The following is a 21780-nucleotide window of genomic DNA, read 5'->3' as shown; positions in this document are numbered from 1 at the left end:
CAGGCAGAAGCCTGTTAGCAGACCAGCCGTTTGCTTGCTAAAAGCTGTGTCCTGTCTTGTCATTGAACCGCCACAGACCGTCCCAGCCAAAACAGGACGTATGGGCACCCTAGAGTAGCCCACATTGTTTTTTAAATCTGGCACTGATAGGTTATTATAGGATGGAATTTTCACAAGCATTGGTGTAACTGTGCGAAAGCAATGGTAAAATACCCACTGACTTCCATGGGAGCAGAGTAAGGCCAACCTGGAGCACTTTTGGAAACCTCACCCATAATTATTTTACATTTGCTTAGTAACAAACATCTATTAGTTGTATTTTAGTAGCTCTGAGCCAGATTTACAAAGACAGGCACCCAAAGACATGTGTAGTAGAGCTGGCTGAAAATTTTCTGACAGAACTTTTCCTCCAGAAAATGCTGCTTTGTGGAAACATTCTGTGGGAAGGTGGTACGTCCATTGAAACTTTCCATAGAAACCAGCCTGCTTAGTTTCCTGCTAGTCCAGGATCCCCAGCCTGCTGGGCAGCTGCCACCTGGAGCTTCCTAACTCTGCAAGCAGACAGCTCTCTGAGGAGTCAGGCAACACAAAGTGGCAGCTACCCTTGGAGTCAGGCAGCGAGGATCAAGCTGAAGGCTCCCATTTCTGGTTTTCTCAGAAAGGAATTTTTCAGAATTTTCCTCTCCAGAAATATTTTTGATTTTTTTGACTTTGCCCTGACTTGGAACAATTTTTTTTCTTCGAAACATGGAAATTTTCCACTGGGAGGGAAATTCCATTTTCCTGCCAGCTCTAGTAGTAGTTACTCATCTAGTGCAATATACAAAAGCACCTAACTCTCATGGTTAGGAGATTTTGTAAATCCCACTAGATGCCTAGCCATATATCTAGACCCCTAAATCCCTTTGAAAATCTGGCTTTGAAGTTCACAATGTTTGTTAACCCAACAAACTAGTAGATCCTAATTTTTAAATCTATGTGTTCTGTTGTTCTTAGCAAGATATTTCTGAAGGGATAGGTCCTGTGGGCTATTGAGATCTATTTATACCTTTGTCTAGCAAAACTTAAAAATAAAATACTATAAAAATAAAGCAATAAAATACAATTTCAAATTGAATAACTAAGAAAACAACTAAAAATCACACAAAGCACTCAGTTGCAAAGCACCTTGCAATCAATACAGGTATGGTATAACCAGCAAAATCCTTTATTTGCATATATGTTCAAGTGCTCTACCTGATTTTACAAGATACACACTGACATATATTTGGACACTGAAGAGCAGATTTGACTTTGAGCCTTCATATGTATTGGGTAGTTCTCACAATCTCATGAAAAATAAAATAGCAAGGCAGACTAAATAACAGCTTAAATGTGATTCTGCTTCTAACTTTTATGGATATATACTGTAAGGAAACTTTGTTGCTTAATTGTTTCCCTTTTTTTAGATTAGGGCAGGGTGAGCAGGTCACTGAATTGATTGGAACATAAAGAGATGGCATGGGTTTTTGTTTGTTTGCTTTTTTCTGAATAGCTCTGGGGAGCAAATGGAAATATTCAAATATTTGACTCCCAGGTTTTTAGCAGATAAATCTGAAGCCTAATGTTAAATGTCACCAGAATTTGGGGCCCATGCATGAGTTCTACTTCTATGGCTCTGCAACCTCTTGCTCCTCAGTCACTCCACTCTCCCTCACTGAGTCGTCTCTAACATTTTACTGTTTCCAGCCCTAAAAAAATTTCAGCCAAATTCTGCATGACCCAAACTGATCTTCAAGATTTATTAGCTATGGTCCTCAGCAATGTGTAGTGTTCCTTTCAGGGCTGCCAGTGTCTTTTCAAATGAGGCATAACTGACCAAATAAATACTAGTGGCAGTTGGTATACAGGGAAGCAAAATCAATGTGAAAAATCATAAGCCAAATAGGTTTTTTCTTTTTGAATGAGAGAGGCAATTTCCTTAAATCATTATCATAACTGGTTGACTTCCTGGAGCTCTAAACCATCATTTGGTTAGCTGGCATTGATCAGAGCTTACGGTGATATCTTAAGTTAGTAATGGTTGTGTTAACATAGTCTCCCTTATAATCCGATTTAGAGGGTAGTTATGGTAAAAAAGTGAGTCTGTAAAAATAGCATAGACAGCCCAATTAAGTTATGTGGCCACATTTGAGAAAGCGGAGCCACTGTAGTTATTTACCCATAATGACTTCCATATCAAGTTTGCTAACCAAAGCAAGATTTTGCTAGTCACCAACAATGCAAATGCAAAGCTGGACTATTACAGGGCATTCTTCATATGCGGGGATGAATAAATCAGAGAGCTCAAAAAACATTTTCAAACTGGTCCAAAGGAGAAAGAAGACAAGTGAAAATGACTTTTATAGTTTAATAGGATCTGTGCGTATGTAACCCTTGCATACAGTTTTTGAACACTTAAAACTTGTTATATCCTGTTCCCATTGGAGTCAATGTCAAAACACATAAAGATCTCAGTGATGCAGAGTCAAGCCCTAAATCTCTAATTTTAACTTGTTCTTCAAGTTGTGACAAGGATTGAAAATGGTGTAATTAAATATTGTCATAGATGTATTTTTCAGAGGCCCACATGAGATGCCCAATCTACATTGTTGAAACAATTACATCCAAGTGCTGCTCTCAGATCTCCATGCTTAGTCTTGACCCTGGTATTATGCTCTTCCTGCATGCATGGATTATATGGAGAGAGAGCAGAACACTAGAGCTGAAATTCACCGTGAAGCTGTGAAAGGAGAATTTCAAAATACTTGTCTGTAGAAATTACAGTCCCTTACATTATATTCAGATATGTGATTGGGCGTTTATGATACCTGATGATGGTACCTCCAGCACTCAAAGATTAATTGAATTTAAGAAAAAACAAATATTTCAGTGTGTGCTGCTAACCATTTGCAAAGAATGGAACCTGATTCCACAAGGACTGAAAAGTGAAAGGATAAAAACCCTCCCGTCTCATGTGCAATTACAGTCTGCTGCCTGAAAACAAAGAGCAAAACAGCTCTAAGAACGCTGAAGGAGGCCTTTAGCTGAGATACTGATCTCTCTCCAGAACTCATTACTTTAGTTTCCAGGTTTATGATTCAAAATGTTGCTAACTGAAGGACAAATCTAAATGATACACTTACCGAAAATGTTGCACCAGTTGCTTGCTGCTCTTTCTTAAAGTTGCAGCACTGAGCAGGTTTCGCAAATTAAAGAGCATTTTCTTTTAGAATGAAAGTTGCCTTAGTCCAGGGAGCAAAGTCAACTAATCTGAAGTTCTATGAAGCAGAGAATGCCTTATGCTTCAGGGAGAGAGCAAAGGTAGTATCGTGATGAGGCAACCTTATCTTGTATTTTCCTAGTTGTGAAATTTCAGCCAGCTGAGAGCTGAGGTTGAATCTCCCCTTATTCAGATTTTACAGCTAGATGTTTCTCACAAGGTCAGTTGCACAACGCATTGTGCGTTTGCATGAGGGAGCATTACATTATGGCAGTATCAATATTATTTCTTAACAATGCCATGCTGTCAGGTATTTGTACATGAGAGTAAGATGGTGGATACAGACTAAGAAGAATGTGGAGCAGCAAAATTTATTTTTAAGTGTTCTAAAATAGGTTGCCTTTTAGGAGTAAATTTTCAAATTGTGCCACGGTGCTCTACATGTAAGATTCCCAATGAGGGTAAAGAGCTTAATAATTTTGTTTGTCCCTGGAAATTTACCCCTTCATCTTAAGCTGCTTACAATATTTGACAGGTTTCAGAGTAACAGCCGTGTTAGTCTGTATTTGCAAAAAGAAAAGGAGGACTTGTGGCACCTTAGTGACTAACAAATTTATTTGAGCATAAGCTTTCGTGAGCTACAGCTCACTTCATCGGATGCATACTGTGGAAATTTATTTGAGCATAAGCTTTCGTGAGCTACAGCTCACTTCATCAGATGCATACTGTGGAAATTTTCCACAGTATGCATCCGATGAAGTGAGCTGTAGCTCACGAAAGCTTATGCTCAAATAAATTTGTTAGTCTCTAAGGTGCCACAAGTACTCCTTTTCTTTTTACAATATTTGGTTAGGGTGACCATATTTCCTAAAGGGAAAATGGGACACTGCATGGGTTAGTCCAAAGCGCCCCCTCCCTGCCTGCAGGGCTGGCCCAAGCCGCTTGCCACCTTCCCTCCCCATTGAGAGGCTGGGGCGTGATCACTGCTCATTTGAGCCCTTCCTGCACCCTGCTTGAGCCCTGCCTCCCCCACCCCGCACATTACTCCGCACCCTACTATTCTGGAAAAGTGGGCATTTGTTCTGTTTGCTCTTGCCAACTGATCAAGTTGGCAAAAGCACATCGGACAAATGCCCACTTTTGCCAAAAAAGTCGGGATGGCTGGGACAGGACTTAAAAATGGACTGTCCTGGCCAAAAACAGGACATATGGTCACCCTATACTTGGTAAATTATGGTACTGAAAAATATGCTCCTTTGATCGCATTTTTTTAACCGCTACATTCTGAATCTCATCTAGAAGCTTCATATATTCTTGGTAACTTTGGTTTTATGCTACCTCAACTGAAAATAATGGGAGTTTTCCCACTGAATTGAGAAGAAGAATTGATCCTAATTTCTTTGTTTTTTAATCTTGTTCCAGTATTCTGTTTTTCATGATCACATTTGTTTAATGTTTTGTGATGATCCCATAAACTAGTCCAGACCTTTCCAAAGCTTCCTAATTAATCAACAAGCAAAATGTTGTCTTTTTGTTTAATGGCCGATATGTTTCTTTGTGTACAGTGTTGTTCTAGCCTTGTTGGTCCCAGGATATTAGAGAGACAAGGTGAGTGAAGTAAATCTTTTATTGGATCAACTTCTGTTGGAGGGCAAAATGCTGAAGAAGAGCTCTGTGTAGCTCCAAAGCTCGTCCTTCACCAACAGAAGTTGGGCCAATAAAAGATATTACCTCACCCACTTTGTCTCTCACTGTTTCTTTGATATTCTCTATGGAGAAGGCAAGGGGACATGCCATGTGCCCAACCGAGTTGGGGCAATGCTCTATATTTTGTTAAAGTGTTTTTGCAAGGAAATCTGTTTTATTTTTTGCCCTCTCATAGTGAAGTATTGCTGACAGCAGAGAAAATAATTTAATTAAAGAGGCAGAATGGTCCAGTGGTTAGGGGGTTAGGCTGGGATTCGAGAGACCTACTGGATTCAATTGCCTACTCTGCTACAGATCTCCTGTGTGACCTTCACAACTCAATTTGGGGCCAGATGTTCAAAGTACCTACGCTGATTAGGTGCTTAACTCCCATTGAAATAAAATGAGAGTTAGACACCTAACCTTCTTAAGGATTTTTAAAAATCCCGTTAGACACTTCTCTCTGTCATTAGGCACCTAAATACCTTTGGAAATCTGGCCATTAATTTCTCAGTTCCTCATCTAGGAAATGGGGATAATAATACTTCCCTACCTCATAGGGGTGTTGTGAGGCTAAATAAAGACATTAATGATTATGAAGTACTCAGATACTACAGTGATGGAGGCTGGGGGGGAGGGTGTCTCAGTACCATAGACAGAAGGAAAATTAAGGCTTGTCGTCATACAGTCATTTGTTCCCTCAACATTTGGCAGCAGTATTTTAAAATTATAGAATATAATGTGAACTGGCAATAAAAGGGCCCAGTCCAATGTCCACTGAAATCAATGGAAGGACTACAACTTCACCAGTTACAAGCTCAGTAGTGACAAGAGTATTTCAGCTTGTCCTTGAATACAAATGTAGCAGCCTTAGATGCAATCAGGTAATGTGTAATAATAATAATTAATAATATAATAAAGTATAAAAATATGTGCTTCCTCCTCTGTCACTGGGCTTCCTCTTTTGACTACTGTATTCGTTTAAAAATACTGAGATGAAAGCAGAATCATCAGCAAACTCATCTTTTTATTATATTATTTATATTGCAGCAGCATTTAGCAGCCTTAGTCATGGGCCAGGACCTGCTCTTGCTAGGTACTGTACATGCACTTTTAGAGTATAGATTGCTATATTTTTCTTTAAGCAAGGCACGTAATAGTTACAGCTCAATACAATATGCACTGTTGCCAACTCCTATGACTTTATTGCAAGTCTCAGGATATTTGGTCTTTTACTTAAAGCCCCAGCTCCTGGAATCAGGAGATTATGTGAGAATTTCAGGATTCATTTTTTTTAAAGTAAGTTTGTAGCCCACATGACTATGGAGAAAAGCTTGAAAATGTGCCCTAGGTGCACCCTGAAAGTTCAGGAATTATAAGGCAAGTAAAAAGAACGTGAAAATATATATCTATATATTGCAATCTCATGATTTTTGGATACCTGACTCATGATTAGTGAATGCTAGGGTTTGGCAGTGCTGAGTATATGCATACATATTATGCACTAGCCGGCTATGAACAAGAACCAGTCTGGATTCTTATCACGCCAGAAACCGCTGAAACTTAGTTCTTTGTACCATGTCATCTGACCTCTTTGATGTTCAGGCAACCTTATGACTTGCATTAGTTACCATGAGTGTCTGTTCCCTATCTCATTTTGTCTACAGCAGGGGTCGGCAACCTGCGGCATGCGAGCCGATTTTTACTGGCACGCTGCTGCCAGCCGGGGTCCAGGCCACTGCCCCTGCTCAGCCCGCTGCCGGCCTGGGGTTCTGTCCACTGCTGTAGTGTATTAAATTTCTCCCCGTAGGAATGTGCTACTTGTGGAGCACCAGGACTGGCAGCCGTAAGTAGTACACTGTAAGTAACACATTGCTACTGGGAGAAATTTAATACACTAGACTGGGTAGGGAAGGCTGTGCCTCCCCAAACAACCGGCCCACTTCCTGCCCCCTGATTGCCCCCCTCACAACCCCTGACCCATCCAACCCCCATTCCCGTGCTCCTTGTCCCCTGACCACCCCCTCCTGGGACCCCCTGCCCCCTGACTGCCCTGCTCAGGCTTTTTGTATATTATATAATGGTTAAAAAATGTATGTTAATAAATACATAGGTCTGATGAAACAAAGTAGTTGTATTTATGTGCCTGTGCTTAATTTGTGTTTTCGATGATTTACCTTCTAAAAAAATCTCAGATGTCTCGCACCCCCAGAAAGGGCATCTCGCACCCTAGGTTAAGAACCACTTCACTAAACTGATAAGAACTGCATTTTAATTTAATTTTAAATGAAGCTTTTTAAACATTTTAAAAACCTTGTTTACTTTACATACAACAATAGTTTATTTACATAATATAGACTTATAGAGAGAGACCTTCTAAAAACCTTAAGATGTATTACTGGCACGCGAAACCTTAAATTAGAGTGAATAAATGAAGAGTTGGCACACCACTTCTGAAAGGTTGCTGACCCCTGGTCTACAGGGACATGTGATAATGTATGAAGTTTTACTTGATGACCCAGAGTACATTCTGAGGCATGAGGCCCAAGCTGGATGGTGTTTGTTTTATAAAAAAAATCATTCACATTATAAAATAAAGTGTAATTTTAAAAACTGACTTAGAAATGGGGTTTTAAATTAGGAACTATATTTTGAGTACCATAATTGTATTTTTATTTACAAACACATTTGTATTAAAAACTGTTTTCCAAACAAAATTACTGCAAGAGCCAAGGCCAACATCCACAACATCCTAACTTCTAGAAAACAGCATTTTCAGGTTTCAGTCAAAACTGAAATGGACAAGATTTCTAATTTACCTTCAGGATCTCTCATATCTTTTCAGTTTCCCTCCTTCTTTTATATCTGATCTGACCATTCTCAAATGACCTCCTCTATGCTAACTGTTTTTCAGCTTAGGCAGACTGGACACTGCTCCCTCTAGAGCCTTTTAATATTGCCCCTGTCAGGGTTCCTTCCCCACTCTGAACTCTAGGGGACAGATGTGGGGACCCCCATCAAAGACCCCCCTAAGCTTATTCTTACCAGCTTAGGTTAAAAACTTCCCCAAGGTACAAACTTTGCCTTGTCCTGGAACAGTATGCTGCTACCACCAAGCGTTTTAAACAAAGAACAGGGAAAGAGCCCACTTGGAGAAGTCTTCCCCCAAAATATCCCCCCAACCCTACACATACCCTTTCCTGGGGAGGCTTGAGAATAATATTCTAACCAATTTATTACAAAATCATCAAAGACCCAAACCCCTGGAAAAATGGAAAAATCAGTCAGGTTCTTAAAAGAAGGACTTTATTAAAAAAAAAGAAAGGTAAAAATCACCTGTGTAAAATCAGGATGGAAAATACTTTACAGGGTATTCAGATTCAAAACACGGAGGATCCCCCTCTGGGCAAAACCTTAAAGTTACAGAAAACAGGAATAAACCTCCCTCTTAGGACAGGGAAAATTCACATAAAACAAAAGATAAACTAATCTGCCTTGCCTGGCTTACCTATACTGGTTGCAATATTGGAGACTTGGATTACGGTGGGTTGGAGAAGATGGATTTCTGTCTGGCCTCTCTCAGTCCCAAGAGAGAACAACTATGTAAACAAAGAGCACAAAACAAAAGCCTTCCTCCCCCAAGATTTGAAAGTATCTTGTCCCCTTATAGCGTCAGATGCCAGCCAGGTTAGCTGAGCTTCTTAACCCTCTACAGGTAACAGGATGCTGCCTCTGGCCAGGAGGGATTTTATAGCACTGTATACAGAAAGGTGGTTACCCTTCCCTTTATATTTATGACAGTCCCATACATCATCAAAAAGAGTTGCTATTGTCCTCCTTTTCAGCCTGTTTGCCCAGAAAACAAGGGCTAGCCCTGAGACTGTTTTAAAAAATGTTTTCTTTTATTCATTCGACCTTGGAATCAAAAACTACTTCCTCTTAATGTTCCAAATTTCATCCCTTTCATAAACTGTATTTGGCATCTGACTACCCTCTTTACTTTGCTAAGTAAGTCAAGTTGCAAAGTAATTTGTGTTCATTTATTTGCTTAGTTGAACCTTTGATTCATGGGCGGCGGGTATAATAGGCAGCCTCCCCTGGAACTGCTGTGCCTTCCGGACCCTCAGTTGCAGGGTTTTGGGGGGATGTTTTTGATTTATTATGCCCCATGGACTCCAGGAAGATTACTGATGAACAGAAGTCACACAAATGAGGGTCATTCTTGTCAGTTGCCAGCTTGTGCAGATCAAGGAGTGACCTCTGTAGCCACCCTGGAACCTGCATGGAACATATCAAAAGCTTCTTCTGGACCTGAGAGACACTTTTCCCTTTCGGGCAGCTTGGGGTCTGGGAAGGGCAAGGAAGGGAGGTGCAGCTGCAGCTGACCCAGGATTCCTCCAGGCGGGGGGCGGGGAGGGGGTGGGCTCGGGACTTCGGCTGGCCTGGGGCTCCTCTGGGCATGGGGGCCCCAACCGTGTGGGGTGGGTGTTTGCAGGGGGTCTAAGGGCTCCAGCCGCGTGGAGGAGGCATGTGGGCCGAAGGGGCAGAGCTGGGGCTAGCCTCCCTGAAGGGGGGCTCCACCCACAGCCCATGCTTTGATTGCTATTTCTCATTTCACCAATGCATCCCATATCTTCTTTTAATCGAGAAATTCCCCACCCTAAAAATATTAAAAATGTTATGAGGTGTGGCATGTTTCAGGTGTCTCTGAGGATATTTGTACTGTTTCTTTAAAAGGTGGAGTGTGTGTGAGGTGGGGGGAGTGGGGATGATTCTATGCAGAAGCTTGAGAGAGAGAAAATACTGTTTTCCTTCTTCTAATAATTCTTCTGGTTCACAGAGAAAGTGGAGAAAGACGCCTTCTCTGACTCTGTACCATTGTTGCATGACATTTATGATGGTCATGGAGCTGTTCTGTAATAATTTATAAATACTGTATGTTGACCTGGTTATTGTGATGTTTACTACTTGAATAGATAGGTTCAGTTTATTGGGGGCTGTAAGGAAAACAAGCAGAAAGGAAAAAGAATGACTCAAGATAAGCCACCCCTCAGCAAACACTTGAGAGGTAAAAGACAACACCTGGTTTCTTAGCTTTAAAGATTTTACTTCTCCCTAGTCAACCTGCAAAACTAGGTTTGTCTTGATGGACCAAAGCTCAGGAATTCAGAAGAACAAAAAAACTCTGGCAGTTTACAAAGGATCTCTCTCTCTCTCTCTCAAGAAGGGAGTAGCTGTTCAATGAGTTGTTTGGGAGACCAGACTAAGGTGCAGGCACCTGCAGGAGTGTCTGAAGAAATTAGGCTTTCCTAGGCTACCATCAGGGTATAGCAGGGGTTTAGGTAAGGCAGACATGCATGTACACTAAAAATCCTTTTTCTCTGCATACAGTATTTTGTTCCTATACATAAAATAAATAATACTTTGGTTTTCAGAAGACTGCCTGATCATTGTATACCACTGGTCACACACTCCCAAAGTGTGCCAAACCCCACTGGATCTGCTGAGCAAGCACAATTGATAAATAAGGTACTGTAGCCCAGGGCAGGGGCTAAGAGAGGGAAAATTATGGAATTCCATCTGGGATAGGTAAAGGTATAAGGCCTTACAACCGAGGGGGAGCACTCAGAGACCAGGGAGGGGAAAGAGGTGCAGCTAGCCCTGCAACTGTGAAAACATCCACAACTTCATAAAGCAGATATCTGGATTTAGCAGGCCTAATTCTCCTCTCACAGCATTGACTTCAGTGGTGTTACTCTTGATTTATGCTGGTGTTAGAGGAGGAGAATCAGGCCAAATGATTCAAGAAAGCTTTACATACCCTATACATTTTCTCACCTGTTATAGGTTTGTGAAATGCAATATTTTATTACTCACAGATTACACTACTGTCTTTACAATCACCAATAAGAGAGCTAGAGTTACCATCATATTACTCTAAATGTCTTCTGCCAAAGGCTACATTGCATCACTGGTTATGGAAACATCCCCTTTCATATCTTCTGGACTCAAATCCACAAATGTTATTTGGCCATAGATTGAGAAATTCTGGTTATTTTATTTCTTCACTATGCCCTACCCTGGTCTGTCATCCTCTAGAGGGACAAAGCAGCCCTAAAGTTGATATCCTCATCAACTGCTCCCCCATTCTCCTCGCTTGTTGACTACTTGCTGTAAGTAATCTTGTTCCAAGAAAACTGCTAATTCTACAGCTGTCGTATATGTCAGGGGGAAGCTGATGATTGAAGAATGTGGGCAACTCTATTAAAGTGTTCAGAGACTCTTCTGATACATGCGATGGAGATATTTAACTAAAATCAAAAGTGGGAGAGAGTATTTGTTAAAAATGCAAGTGTGAAAAAAACTTTCATAGCCTATTCTGCCACAAATATTCTCTAAAGTACCTTTCCATTTTGTTTTCACTCAACTTTTAGTGTTGCTGAGTTTGAAAATTGACATCTTAATAGTTGGAAAAGCAAATCTTTCTCACTTAATGTACAAGCTTAATATTTGAGAATAACAGGAAAATAAAGCTTCAAATGAGCAACCTGGCTAGTTTGGAAACACCTTTTTATAAAATATGAGCTCAGAACAAATGGGAAAAACTAAGGCTAAGTCTACACTGTGCACCTTACAGTGACCAGGGAGATTGACGTGTTCTCCGACTGGTTTTTGAATGTTATAATTCTTGATGTCTGATTTGTGTCCATTTATTCTTTTATGTAGAGACTGTCCGGTTTGGTCAATGTACCTGGCAGAGAGGCATTGCTGGCACATGATGGCATATATCACATTGGTAGATGTGCAGGTGAACGAGCCTCTGATGGTGTGGCTGATGTGATTAGGCCCTATGATGGTGTCCCCTGAATAGATATGTGGGCACAGTTGGCAACGGGCTTTGTTGCAAGGATAGGTTCCTGGGTTAGTGGTTCTGTTGTATGGTGTGTGGTTGCTGGCGAGTATTTGCTTCAGGTTGGGGGGCTGTCTGTAGGCAAGGACTGGCCTGTCTCCCAGGATCTGAGAGTTTGAGGGATCGTCCTTCAGGATAGGTTGTAGATCCTTGATGATGCGCTGGAGAGGTTGTAGTTGGGGGCTGAAGGTGACGGCTAGTGGCGTTCTGTTATTTTCTTTGTTAGGCCTGTCCTGTAGTAGGTGACTTCTGGTTACTCTTCTGGCTCTGTCAATCTCTTTCTTCACTTCAGCAGGTGGGTATTGTAGTTGTAAGAATGCTTGATAGAGATCTTGTAGGTGTTTGTCTCTGTCTGAGGGGTTGGAGCAAATGCAGTTGTATAGTAGAGCCTGGCTGTAGACAACGGATCGTGTGGTGTGGTCTGGAAGAAAGCTGGAAGCATGTAAGTAATCTCCCTGGTCACTCGATTACAGACCTAAAAGTGGCAATACTACAACAACAAAACTTCAAAAACAGACTCCAATGAGAGACTACTGAATTGGAATTAATTTGCAAACTGGACACCATTAAATTAGGCTTGAATAAAGACTGGGAGTGGATGAGTCATTACACAAAGTAAAACTATTTCCCTATGCTTATTTCCCCCCCACCACTTTTACTCACACCTTCTTGTCAACTGTTGTAAATGGGCCATCCTGATTATCACTACAAAAGGTTTTTTTTCTCCTGCTGATAATAGCTCACCTTAACTGATCACTCTTGTTATAGTGGGTATGGCAACACCCATTTTTTCATGTTCTATGTGTATATCTATATCTATCTTCCTACTGTATTTTCCACTGCATGCACGAGATGAAGTGGGTTTTAGCCCACGAAAGCTTATGCTCAAATAAATTTGTTCGTCTCTAAGGTGCTACAAGTACTCCTCATTCTTTTTGCTGATACAGACTAACACGGCTACCACTCCGAAACCTAACACCCTTAGGTTTTGTCTTCTCCGTATCTGCACAGTTAATATGGGTGACTGGTTCCTGGGTCTGATCACCTGGTTTAGCCTTCTAGCCCATGGGAGTGCCCACAGCACTGTGTATATGTGTTACTGTGCCCTCCCTGTTTCTGCACTTCCTCAGCCATGTGGCTGGGGCCATGCGCCAGGGCTCTCTGTACAGAGATGTTCTGCGTGGGATTCTTTCCCGGTTTGATTGCCTGAGAGCTTGTCTGGCCGGGGGGAGGGGGGCACTGAAGAACTATCAGTCCTGGCGTTATCCCCTCTGCATGCATACAGCCGCAGTCCCAGTAAAAGTGAAGCCTGGCTCCTAACTGTAAGCGAGGGAATAGTCCCGCTATTGTGGGGAACTTTCCTGGCTTCTGCACTACCCCGGTGAAGTGGGCTAGCGAAAGGATCTGAGTCCTTGCTCCCACTTCCTTTACCCAGAGGCCTCCCTGCCCTTGAGGACTCCCCTTCCACTCCCCTGTCTGGCAAAGTCCTCGTAACCCCAACAAGGCTGCACCCAGGATTCCTGGGGGGCTCGATCCCCAACCCTGCTGTGGTCACCTAGGACAGGGGCTAGGGTGTCCCCACTCCAGGGTACTCTCTCTGCACTGGGCACTTCTCTGACCCACTGATCATTACATACAATTTAAAGCAAATGCAAGTTATTTAATCAACAATTAATTTTAAAAAGAGTAAGGAAAAATGGGAAAGGTTAAAGGAAACACATCAACCCGCTCTGTGGCAGGGAACATCACAAACAGTGTCTCTGGAATGTCTGGGCAGTTCACAGTTTGTTCCTTGTAAGTCCCAGGCCTTCTTCTCAGGCCCTGGCTGTGCTGCAGGGATGCTGTGGGTTGGACACTTGCTCTGGTGGTGGCCACATGCTCTCACACTCTAGATGGCAGGACCCTTCTTCCCAGCGTTGCCCCCGCCCTGCCAGGGTTACCAATGCCCCTGCCCTGCCAGGGTTACCAATTCCCCCCTCCTCCCCCTCCCATGAGCCTGGCCTGCAGAGCCTCCTGGCTGAGGCGTCTCCCTGTGCTAGACCCACTGCCCAAGGTCCCCCTCGCTCTCCCCAGCTGCTCAGGACACCTGGCTCCGGACTGCTCCAGCCCCAGCTCCAGCGCCACTCTGCTGCTGCTCTGCCCCCTCTGGCTCTGGTTGCTGCAGCTCTGCTCCCAGGGCAAGTCTGCTCTCTCTGGGCTGCTTTTCTGGTCCCTCTGGATCTGGCCCAGGTCTGCTCCCCAGCTCAGCTTGGCCCCTGCTTTCTCCTTAGCTTGGCCCTACTCTGTCTGACCCAGGCAATTCCAGCTCACACGGAGGACAGGGCCTCCTGACTCTCTGATTAGCCTGCCCACCCTCTCATTCAGGCTGACCGGGAGCACTGGCCTCTCCCCATTGCTCCTGGGGGCTGTCACTCAGGGTCCTGATTCCCCATTGACCCCCCTTTTTTAGTATTGGGAGCTAGCAACCTAAACGCCCCCACTGACTGTTAGGCAGGGGGCAACAGTCCCCTTACATAACCCTCCTGCGGGGTGACTGCGCCAGCCAGGGCTGCACCACCACAGCTCAGGGCTGGGGGCTGCTGTCTGCAGAGAGGAGCCAGGTTTGGGCAGGGACGTGGCTGGGAGCTGGGGTTCATGGAGCAGCCAAGACCTCGCCTCAGAGCCCAGCAGGGCAGAAAACCCTGCAGCCAGCCAGCAAAACCCTGCAGCCAGCCAGCCCGCCAGCCCGCCCGCCGCGAGCCAGAGGCCGGACAGGCCGCGAGCCGCCCCGCGCTTGCGGCTCGCACCGGCCGGCAGGGGGCGCGCGCGGGAGCTCTATGGCCGGGCCCCGCCTCCCGTTGCCAGTGGCAGGAGGTTTGTTTACTTCCGGGACCCGCCCCCGCCCCCCGCAGCCCGCAGCCGCCATGGGGGAGGCGGAGGAGCCGGTGCCCGGTGAGTCTCCCGGGTCCCTGCGGGGTGCGGGTCGCTCGGTCGCTGTGTCCCCGCCGCGGGCGCCGCGGCCTCCCCGCCCCGAAACACGGGCAGCCGCTGTGTGAGCAAAGCGCCCCCGGGGCGGGGCGGCTCCGTCCCGTGCTCGGCTTCCCCCGGGCTTCAAACCCCCCCTCCCCCGCAGGCTTCCCCCGGGCGCTGCGGTGGCTGAGTGTTTCCGCGGAAGGATCCGGACCCCCGTGTCCGGGCCGCCCGGGGGCTGCGGGGCGGGACCAACAGTGACCCTCCCCTGGGGGCTGCCGGCGGGGCCGGGGCGAGCCCGGCTGCGGCCCCCCCACGCCCCTGGGTCTCCCGCCCCGGGGTCGGCCGGGCCGGCGGCGGGGCGGGCCCGGGACGTTGGCACGTTTCTTTGGGGCCCCCCTTGCGCAGCCTGTTGCTCGAAGTGCGTGTCCCGTCCCCGCTGAATGTCTGGCTTGTACCTTGGGCAATTTGGGCCACACTTTGGCCTCTTGCGAGCTAGCAAGAGTTGCAGCGCCTAGTACAGATAGTTCATTTTTATCCTCACTCGTGCTAGGTATTATCGGTTTTCATGCTACAGATCGTAAGAGAACTGCGGGCTGAGGTTACATGCAAGTGCCCCCCCGCCTCCACCCCCAGCCCCATCATAGTAGCACACAATCATACGGATTTAGTCTTCTAATGCTTTTTTCTGAGAAGCATCACACTCGCCTCTACTGAAGAAAGGTATGAGCCCAGGTGGACCATTGGGCCCTCCTGGTATGGTGTTCCTTATGTAATTCCATATAAAACTGTTTATTCTATGGGTTTGGTTTTTTCCAGGCAAATGACAAAATAAAGTGTCTGTTGCAGAGCAACTGCTGTCATGTACAGAATGTGTTCAGACAAGAAAAAAAGATTTTAGGCAAAGAAAATGTTGCCCCCAGAAACTAATAAAACATTTTTAAAATCTTATCATGACTATTTTCCAGCTGGTAAAGAATGTGGCTTAGTCTACGACATTTTATAATAATGTCAATTGGAGCTAAAATATCTGCATATTCTTACTATGTATTAAGAACAGCCATACTGGGTCAGACCAATGGTCCATCTAGCCCAGTATCCTGTCTTCTGACAGTGGCCAATGCCAGGTGCCCCAAAGGGAATGAACAGAACAGGTAATCATCAAGTGATCCATCCCCTGTCACCCATTCCTAGCATCTGGCAAACAGAGGCTAGGGACACTTCAGAGCATGGTTTTGCATCCCTGCCCATCCTAGCTAATAGCCATTGATGGACCTATCTTCCATGAACTTATCTAGATCTTTTTTTGAACCCTATTATAGTATTACAAGCTGTATTGTTATCCTGGGAAATATGAAGATATTTACTAAATTGCTAAATTTAGCATCAAGTTTTAAAAGTATGTGTGTTTTATGATGTAATTACCTGATGCAGTGCAAATTGTGACTCCCTCTGCCTTTTTTGTGTGTATTGTATTGAGAATACAGTAAAAGCTGTTTTATCTGGCACATCACCAACCAAAAAGCTTCACTGAAATTCCGGTTTATAGTCTGGTTGGTTTGGGGTTGGGGTGTGGGAGTGGGTGTGGAATGCGGGGTGTGGGAGGGGGCTCAGGGCACGGGAGGGGGTGTGGGGTGCCAGATCCGGGGAGCGCTCACCTCAGGTGCTTCCTGCAAGTGGCGACCTGTCCCGGCTGCTCCTAGGTGGAGGCACGGCAGGTGGCTTTGCGCGCTGCCCCCACCCTGAGTGCTAGCTCCACAGCTCCCATTGACTGGAAACCACGCCCAATGGCAGCTGTGGGGGTGGAGCCTGCAGGCAGAGGCAGTGTGTGGAGCAGTCTGCCATGCCTCCTCCTAGGAGCAGCCAGGACAGGTCATCACTTGCGGGGAGCCGTCTGAGATGAGTGCCCCACAGATCCGGCACCCCGCACCCTCTCCCATGCCCCAACCTGCTGCCCAGAGCCCCCTTCTGCAGCCAAACTCCCTCTCAGAGCCTGCGCCCTGCACTCCTACCTCTTAGTTAACTGGCATTTTTCACTTACTGGCAACCCCCGACCCCCCAACGTGCTGGGAAAAAAAAGCTTTTACTGCGTATGTGTGTGTGTATATATATATGTATATATATTCAGCCATAGGGCTCTTAACTGAACAAAATATGCTTCTATTCAGCTTGGCAGACACCTCTACCCTGGTATTAATGTCAAGGGAATCACTCTAAGCATATCCAAATGACATGGAAAATGGACACCTCTCTGTAGGGGGATAAATGCAAAAATTAAGACCACACTTTTGGTTAATATTTATTAGTTCAAGAGTAGCATTGTGGATATAGTAAAAAAAGATACTTGTAATAGATTCCAAGGCCTGAAGGGACCATTGTGATCATCTAGTCTGACTTCCTGTATAACACGAACTACAGCACTTCCCCACAATAGTTCCTAAAGCATATCTTTTAGAAAAACATTCAATCTTGATTTAAAAGTGGCAAGAGATGGAGAGTCCACCAGGACCCTGGGTGAATTGTTCCAGTGGTTAATTACTCTCACTGTTAAACTTATTCCAGTCTGAATTTGTCGAGCTTCAATTTCCAACCATTAATCATGTTATCCCTTTCTCTGCTAGATTGAAGAGCCCATTATAAAATGTTTATTCCCCAGGTAGATACTTATCGACTGTAATCAAATCACCCTTAGCCTTTTCTTTGTTAAGTTAAATAGATGGAGCTCTTTGAGTCTGTCACTATAAAGCATGATTTCTAATCCTTTCATCATTCTTATGGTTCTTCTCAAAACCCTCTCCAAATCATCAGCATCCTTCTTGAATTATGGGCACCGGAAATGGACACAGTATTCCAGCAGCAGTCGCACCAGTGCCAAATATAGAGGTAAAATAACCTCTCTGTTCCTACTCAAAATTCCTTTATACATTCCAAAATTGCATTAGCAGTTTTGGACACAACATCACCCTGGGAGCTCACATTCTGCAGGTTGTCCACTAGAACCCCCACATCTTTTTCAGAGTCGTTGCTTGTCACAAGAGAGCCCCCCATCCTGTACCTACAGCCTACATTCTTTGTTCCTGGGTATATACATTAGTTGTATTAAAACGCATATTGTTTGCTTGCCCCCAGTTGACCAAGTGCTCAGGATTGCTCAGAACCAGGGACCTGTCTTCTTCATTATTTACCACCCAATTTTTGTGTCATCTGTATACTTACCAGTGATGATTTTGTGGCTTCTTCCAGATCATTGATACAAATGTTAAATAGCACAGGGCCAAGAACCGATCCCTGCAGGACCCCACTAGAAACACACCTGCTCTATGATGATTCCCCATTTGCAATCACATTTTGAGACCTATCAGTTAGCCATTTTTAATCCATTTAATCTGTGTCTTGTTAATTTTATATCATTCTAGTTTTTTAATCAAAATTTCATGTGGTACCAAGTCAAATGCCTTACAGAAATCTGTCTGTTACACCAAAACTATTTTAATCAACCAAATTTGTAATCTCATAAAGAAAATCTTAAATTAGTCTGACCGGGTCTATTTTCCCTAATCCCATATTGATTTGCATTAAGTATGTTACCCTCCTTATTTCTTTATTAGAGACCTGTATCAGCCATTTCACTATCCTGGCTGGGATTGATGTCATATTGACAGGCCTATAATTACTCAGGTAATCCCGTTTATGTTTGTAAAAACTGACATATTAGCTTTCTTCCAGTCTTCTGGAACTTCCCCAGAGCTCCAAGATGTATTGAAAATCAACATTAACAGTTCAGTGAGCTCCTCAGCCATCTCTTTTAAAACTCTTGGATGCAAGTTATCTAGACCTGAAGTTTTAAACACGTCTGACTTTAGTAGGTTCTGTCTAACATCCTCCAGAGATACTAGTGGAATGGAAAGATTGTTATCATGATGTGATGAAACTATATCATCTGTTTTTTCCTCAAATACAGAACAGAAATATTTATTGAACACTGGTGCCTTTTTTGCATTATTGATAATTCTACCGTTTCCATCTTGTAATGGACCAATACCATTCTCAGAATTCTTTTTGTTCCTAATATATTTTAAAAAACTCCTTCTTATTAGCCTTAACTCTGCAGGCCATTGATTTCTTCTTGCATACCTTTGCTTCCCTTATCAGTTTTATATAATCCCTAATTTCTGATTTAAATGTATTGCCATCAGCTTCCCCGTTCTTCCATTTGTTTTATACTTACATTTTTTTTTTATAGCTGCCTTCACTTCCTGTCTAAACCCGGTCATTTTTTAAATCAATATGGCCTTCTTCCTCAATTTGTGGATTTTTTGGGCCTCTCGTTAAGTGTTCTTAAACGATTCTTAAATGTCCTTAAATTTGTCCTCCCAATTGATTTGGCTCATAATTGTTTTCAGCTTTGTGAAACTGGCCCTATTAAAGCACCAAGTATATATATTACTGGTCTGGACTTTATTCTGTTTGAACATTATAATTGTGATCAAGTCATGATCACTTGTATCTAAGCTACCATTAATTTTTAGTTCTGTGATCCGTTCCTCTTTATTCTGTTTAGACAAAGTCTAATCATGAATTCCCCCACACTGGGTGCAACACTTTTTGAATTAGGAAATTGTCATCTATAATTAAGACTAAGATTATGTTACGGAAGTCACGTATTCTGTAACATTTTCTGCTTCTGTCTTGGGACATGTGGGGCTGAAAATGTCAGCTTGCAGGGGCCCTGGAGCTATGAGCCACAATGAGTGGTGGGGGGCCCCTGCAGACCCCAGCCGCCAGGGGGATGGGACTCAGAGCTCCAATCTGCTACAGGTGGTGGGGCCCCTGGAGCTCTGAGCTGCCAGCGATGGTGGAGCTGTCAGCTGTAGTGGAGGCGGGTACTGGACCCCCTTCCCCATTTTTTCATTCTCCTGCACTAATGCTAGCTTTCAGTAGAGAAAGCTATGAAAATGTCAAAGCTCTGTGGGCAGCAGATGCAGTTCTGGATGGTCTCCTGAACAAAATGATGTGTAAAGTAAGCATATTCTTCCTAAGTACAGGGAAAACTTCTTTAAGAAGACTTAAATGTTGAGCATTAGAAATTGAAGCTAAGAAACAAAGTTGGGAATGTAGGGGAGAATAGCATAATAGAAAGCATTGCATTTATTAATTTTCAATGTAAGCAATATCTCTAGAACTATATGACGGTATTTTACAGGAACAGCCATGAACATTACTTTATCCATTATTGTGTGTGTGTATAGGCATGAGGTGTGTGTGTGTGTGTGTGTTTTTGTGTGTGTGTTTTTGTATGTATAGGGCTTTCACTTTTCAAAACAATGAAAATTCTTGTTGCTGAAGAATGGTGTAATGGTTAAAGCACAGGACTCACAGTTAGAAGATCTGAGTCCTGGTTCTGGCTGTTCACAGTCTTCCTGGATGATGTTGGGCAATCCTTCAATTTACATGTCCATTTTAACACAATAAGCTTGAGATTCTTTTATTCTCCAAAGTGGGAAGAATTATGAGTGTAAAAAATAAAGATCTCCAGGGTTGGATTTTTTTTTTTTTAAAGATCATAATTTTAAAATGGAAGTTGGTTTTGGCAGCCCTAGTTTTCAAGGGCTGAGAGTCTTGCTTTTAGGGGGCAAGTTTTAGAGCAAATGTATCTTTTCAGATGAGTGAGGAAGAGTGGTCAGATTTGGAGCCTGTCAACCTTTTCAGTGTCTCTGTCTAATCCAATTTGGAAAACCTGTTTGAATTCAAGTGTAAACGTAAGTGAGATTATTATTTTTTGTCTCAACCTGCTTTCAGGATGAGCTTTTTGTGTTTTACTTTTTTTGGTCAAATTTTTCATTTTTTTTAAAGCCCTCTTACATGTGGCAATATTGCTGTATTTCTTAGAGGATAGTGGTAAAGGACAAAAGAACTTAGTTATATTCTTAAAGAAAAATATATCTACATCTGTATCTAATCTATTAGCAAAGCCCATGAGACTAGGAAGGAATGGAGGGAAGAAAATGTGATCCTAAAAATGGTAGCCTGGAGGAAGCTGACTGAGAGAAACCACCAGATCTTGAAGAGAATTAAAGAAATAAGAAAAGACGGTGGAAAATAAAAAGGATGCTTGGATTAATGGGAAGTTACTATTTTGGATAAATGAGGTATAACTAATTTGCACTAATACTGAAACTGTCTTATTTATGTTTTAGAATCCGGTGCTGTTTTCACATTTGGAAAAAGCAAATTTGCAGAAAATATTCCTAGCAAGTTCTGGTTTAAAAATGACAAGACTTTGTATATGTCATGTGGAGATGAACATACTGCTATTGTTACAGGTTAGTATCGACACAGTTTAAGGAACACGTTTTGTAACACACGGCTTGTAAATGTATGGCTTAGTTTCACGTCTGTGGTAGTATTATAAACAAACAATCCCCTTCCCCCGTTCTTTGAAGGAGTGCCTTCATTCCCATTGAAGTCTCAGAATTTAATTCCCAGTGCACACTAAACAGGAGATGCCTGGTGCCCCACATGAATGAGTCTTTGGTGCATAATGACAGTATTGGATCAAAATAAGAACGGCCATACTGGGTCAGACCAATAGTCCATCTGGCCTGGTATCCTGAGCAGATGTTTTCAGAGAACTATCCACAATGGCCCCAAGATCTCTTTCATGGGTGGTAACAACTAATTTATACTCCCTTATTTTGTAGGTATAGCTGGGATTATGTTTTCCAATGTGCGTTATTTTGCATTTATCAACATTGAATTTAATCGGCCATTTTGTTTCCCAGTCACCCGTTTAATGAGATCTCTTTTTAACTCTTCAGTCAACTTTGGACTTAACTATCATCTGCAAACTTTGCCATTTCACTGTTTACCCCTTTTTTCAGATCATTTATTAATATGTTGAATAGCACAGATCCCAGTATGTATCCTTGCGGGACCCTGCTGTTTATCTCTCTCCACCATGAAAATTGACCATTTATTCCTACCCTTTGTTTCC

General features: G+C 43.4%; 2 protein-coding genes across 15 annotated transcripts in view; one reads left to right on the top strand and one right to left on the bottom strand.

The window, feature by feature from the left end:
• The window catches only part of OTC (ornithine transcarbamylase), a 38364-nt gene extending 35046 nt beyond the window's left edge, over positions 1-3318 (bottom strand). The window contains exon 1 of the mRNA XM_007064270.3: positions 3165-3318. Coding sequence (XP_007064332.2) covers positions 3165-3241 — 77 coding nt within the window. The 5' untranslated portion in view covers positions 3242-3318. The remainder of the gene's footprint in view (positions 1-3164) is intronic.
• An 11352-nt stretch (positions 3319-14670) lies between these two features.
• RPGR (retinitis pigmentosa GTPase regulator) overlaps positions 14671-21780 on the top strand; it is a 126647-nt gene continuing 119537 nt past the window's right edge. For 9 of the 14 annotated variants that reach the window (XR_005225880.2, XR_006287902.1, XM_043538041.1 and 6 more), the window contains exons 1-2: positions 14701-14768; positions 20984-21109. Coding sequence is in view for 12 of the 14 variants with exons in the window: in XM_043538041.1 (XP_043393976.1) it covers positions 14741-14768; positions 20984-21109 (154 nt within the window). In the remaining 2 variants the exon portion in view is untranslated. Of the gene's footprint in view, positions 14769-15250; positions 15510-20448; positions 20546-20983; positions 21110-21780 lie in introns of those variants that run through there. The other 5 variants (XM_043538043.1, XM_037902319.2, XM_043538040.1 and 2 more) reach the window with 4 other exon arrangements.

Source organism: Chelonia mydas, chromosome 1 (genome assembly GCF_015237465.2).
Source record: "Chelonia mydas isolate rCheMyd1 chromosome 1, rCheMyd1.pri.v2, whole genome shotgun sequence".
Lineage (NCBI taxonomy): Eukaryota > Metazoa > Chordata > Testudines > Cheloniidae > Chelonia > Chelonia mydas.
Note: the sequence above shows the minus strand (reverse complement) of the source record. Positions and strands in the feature narration are given on the sequence as shown.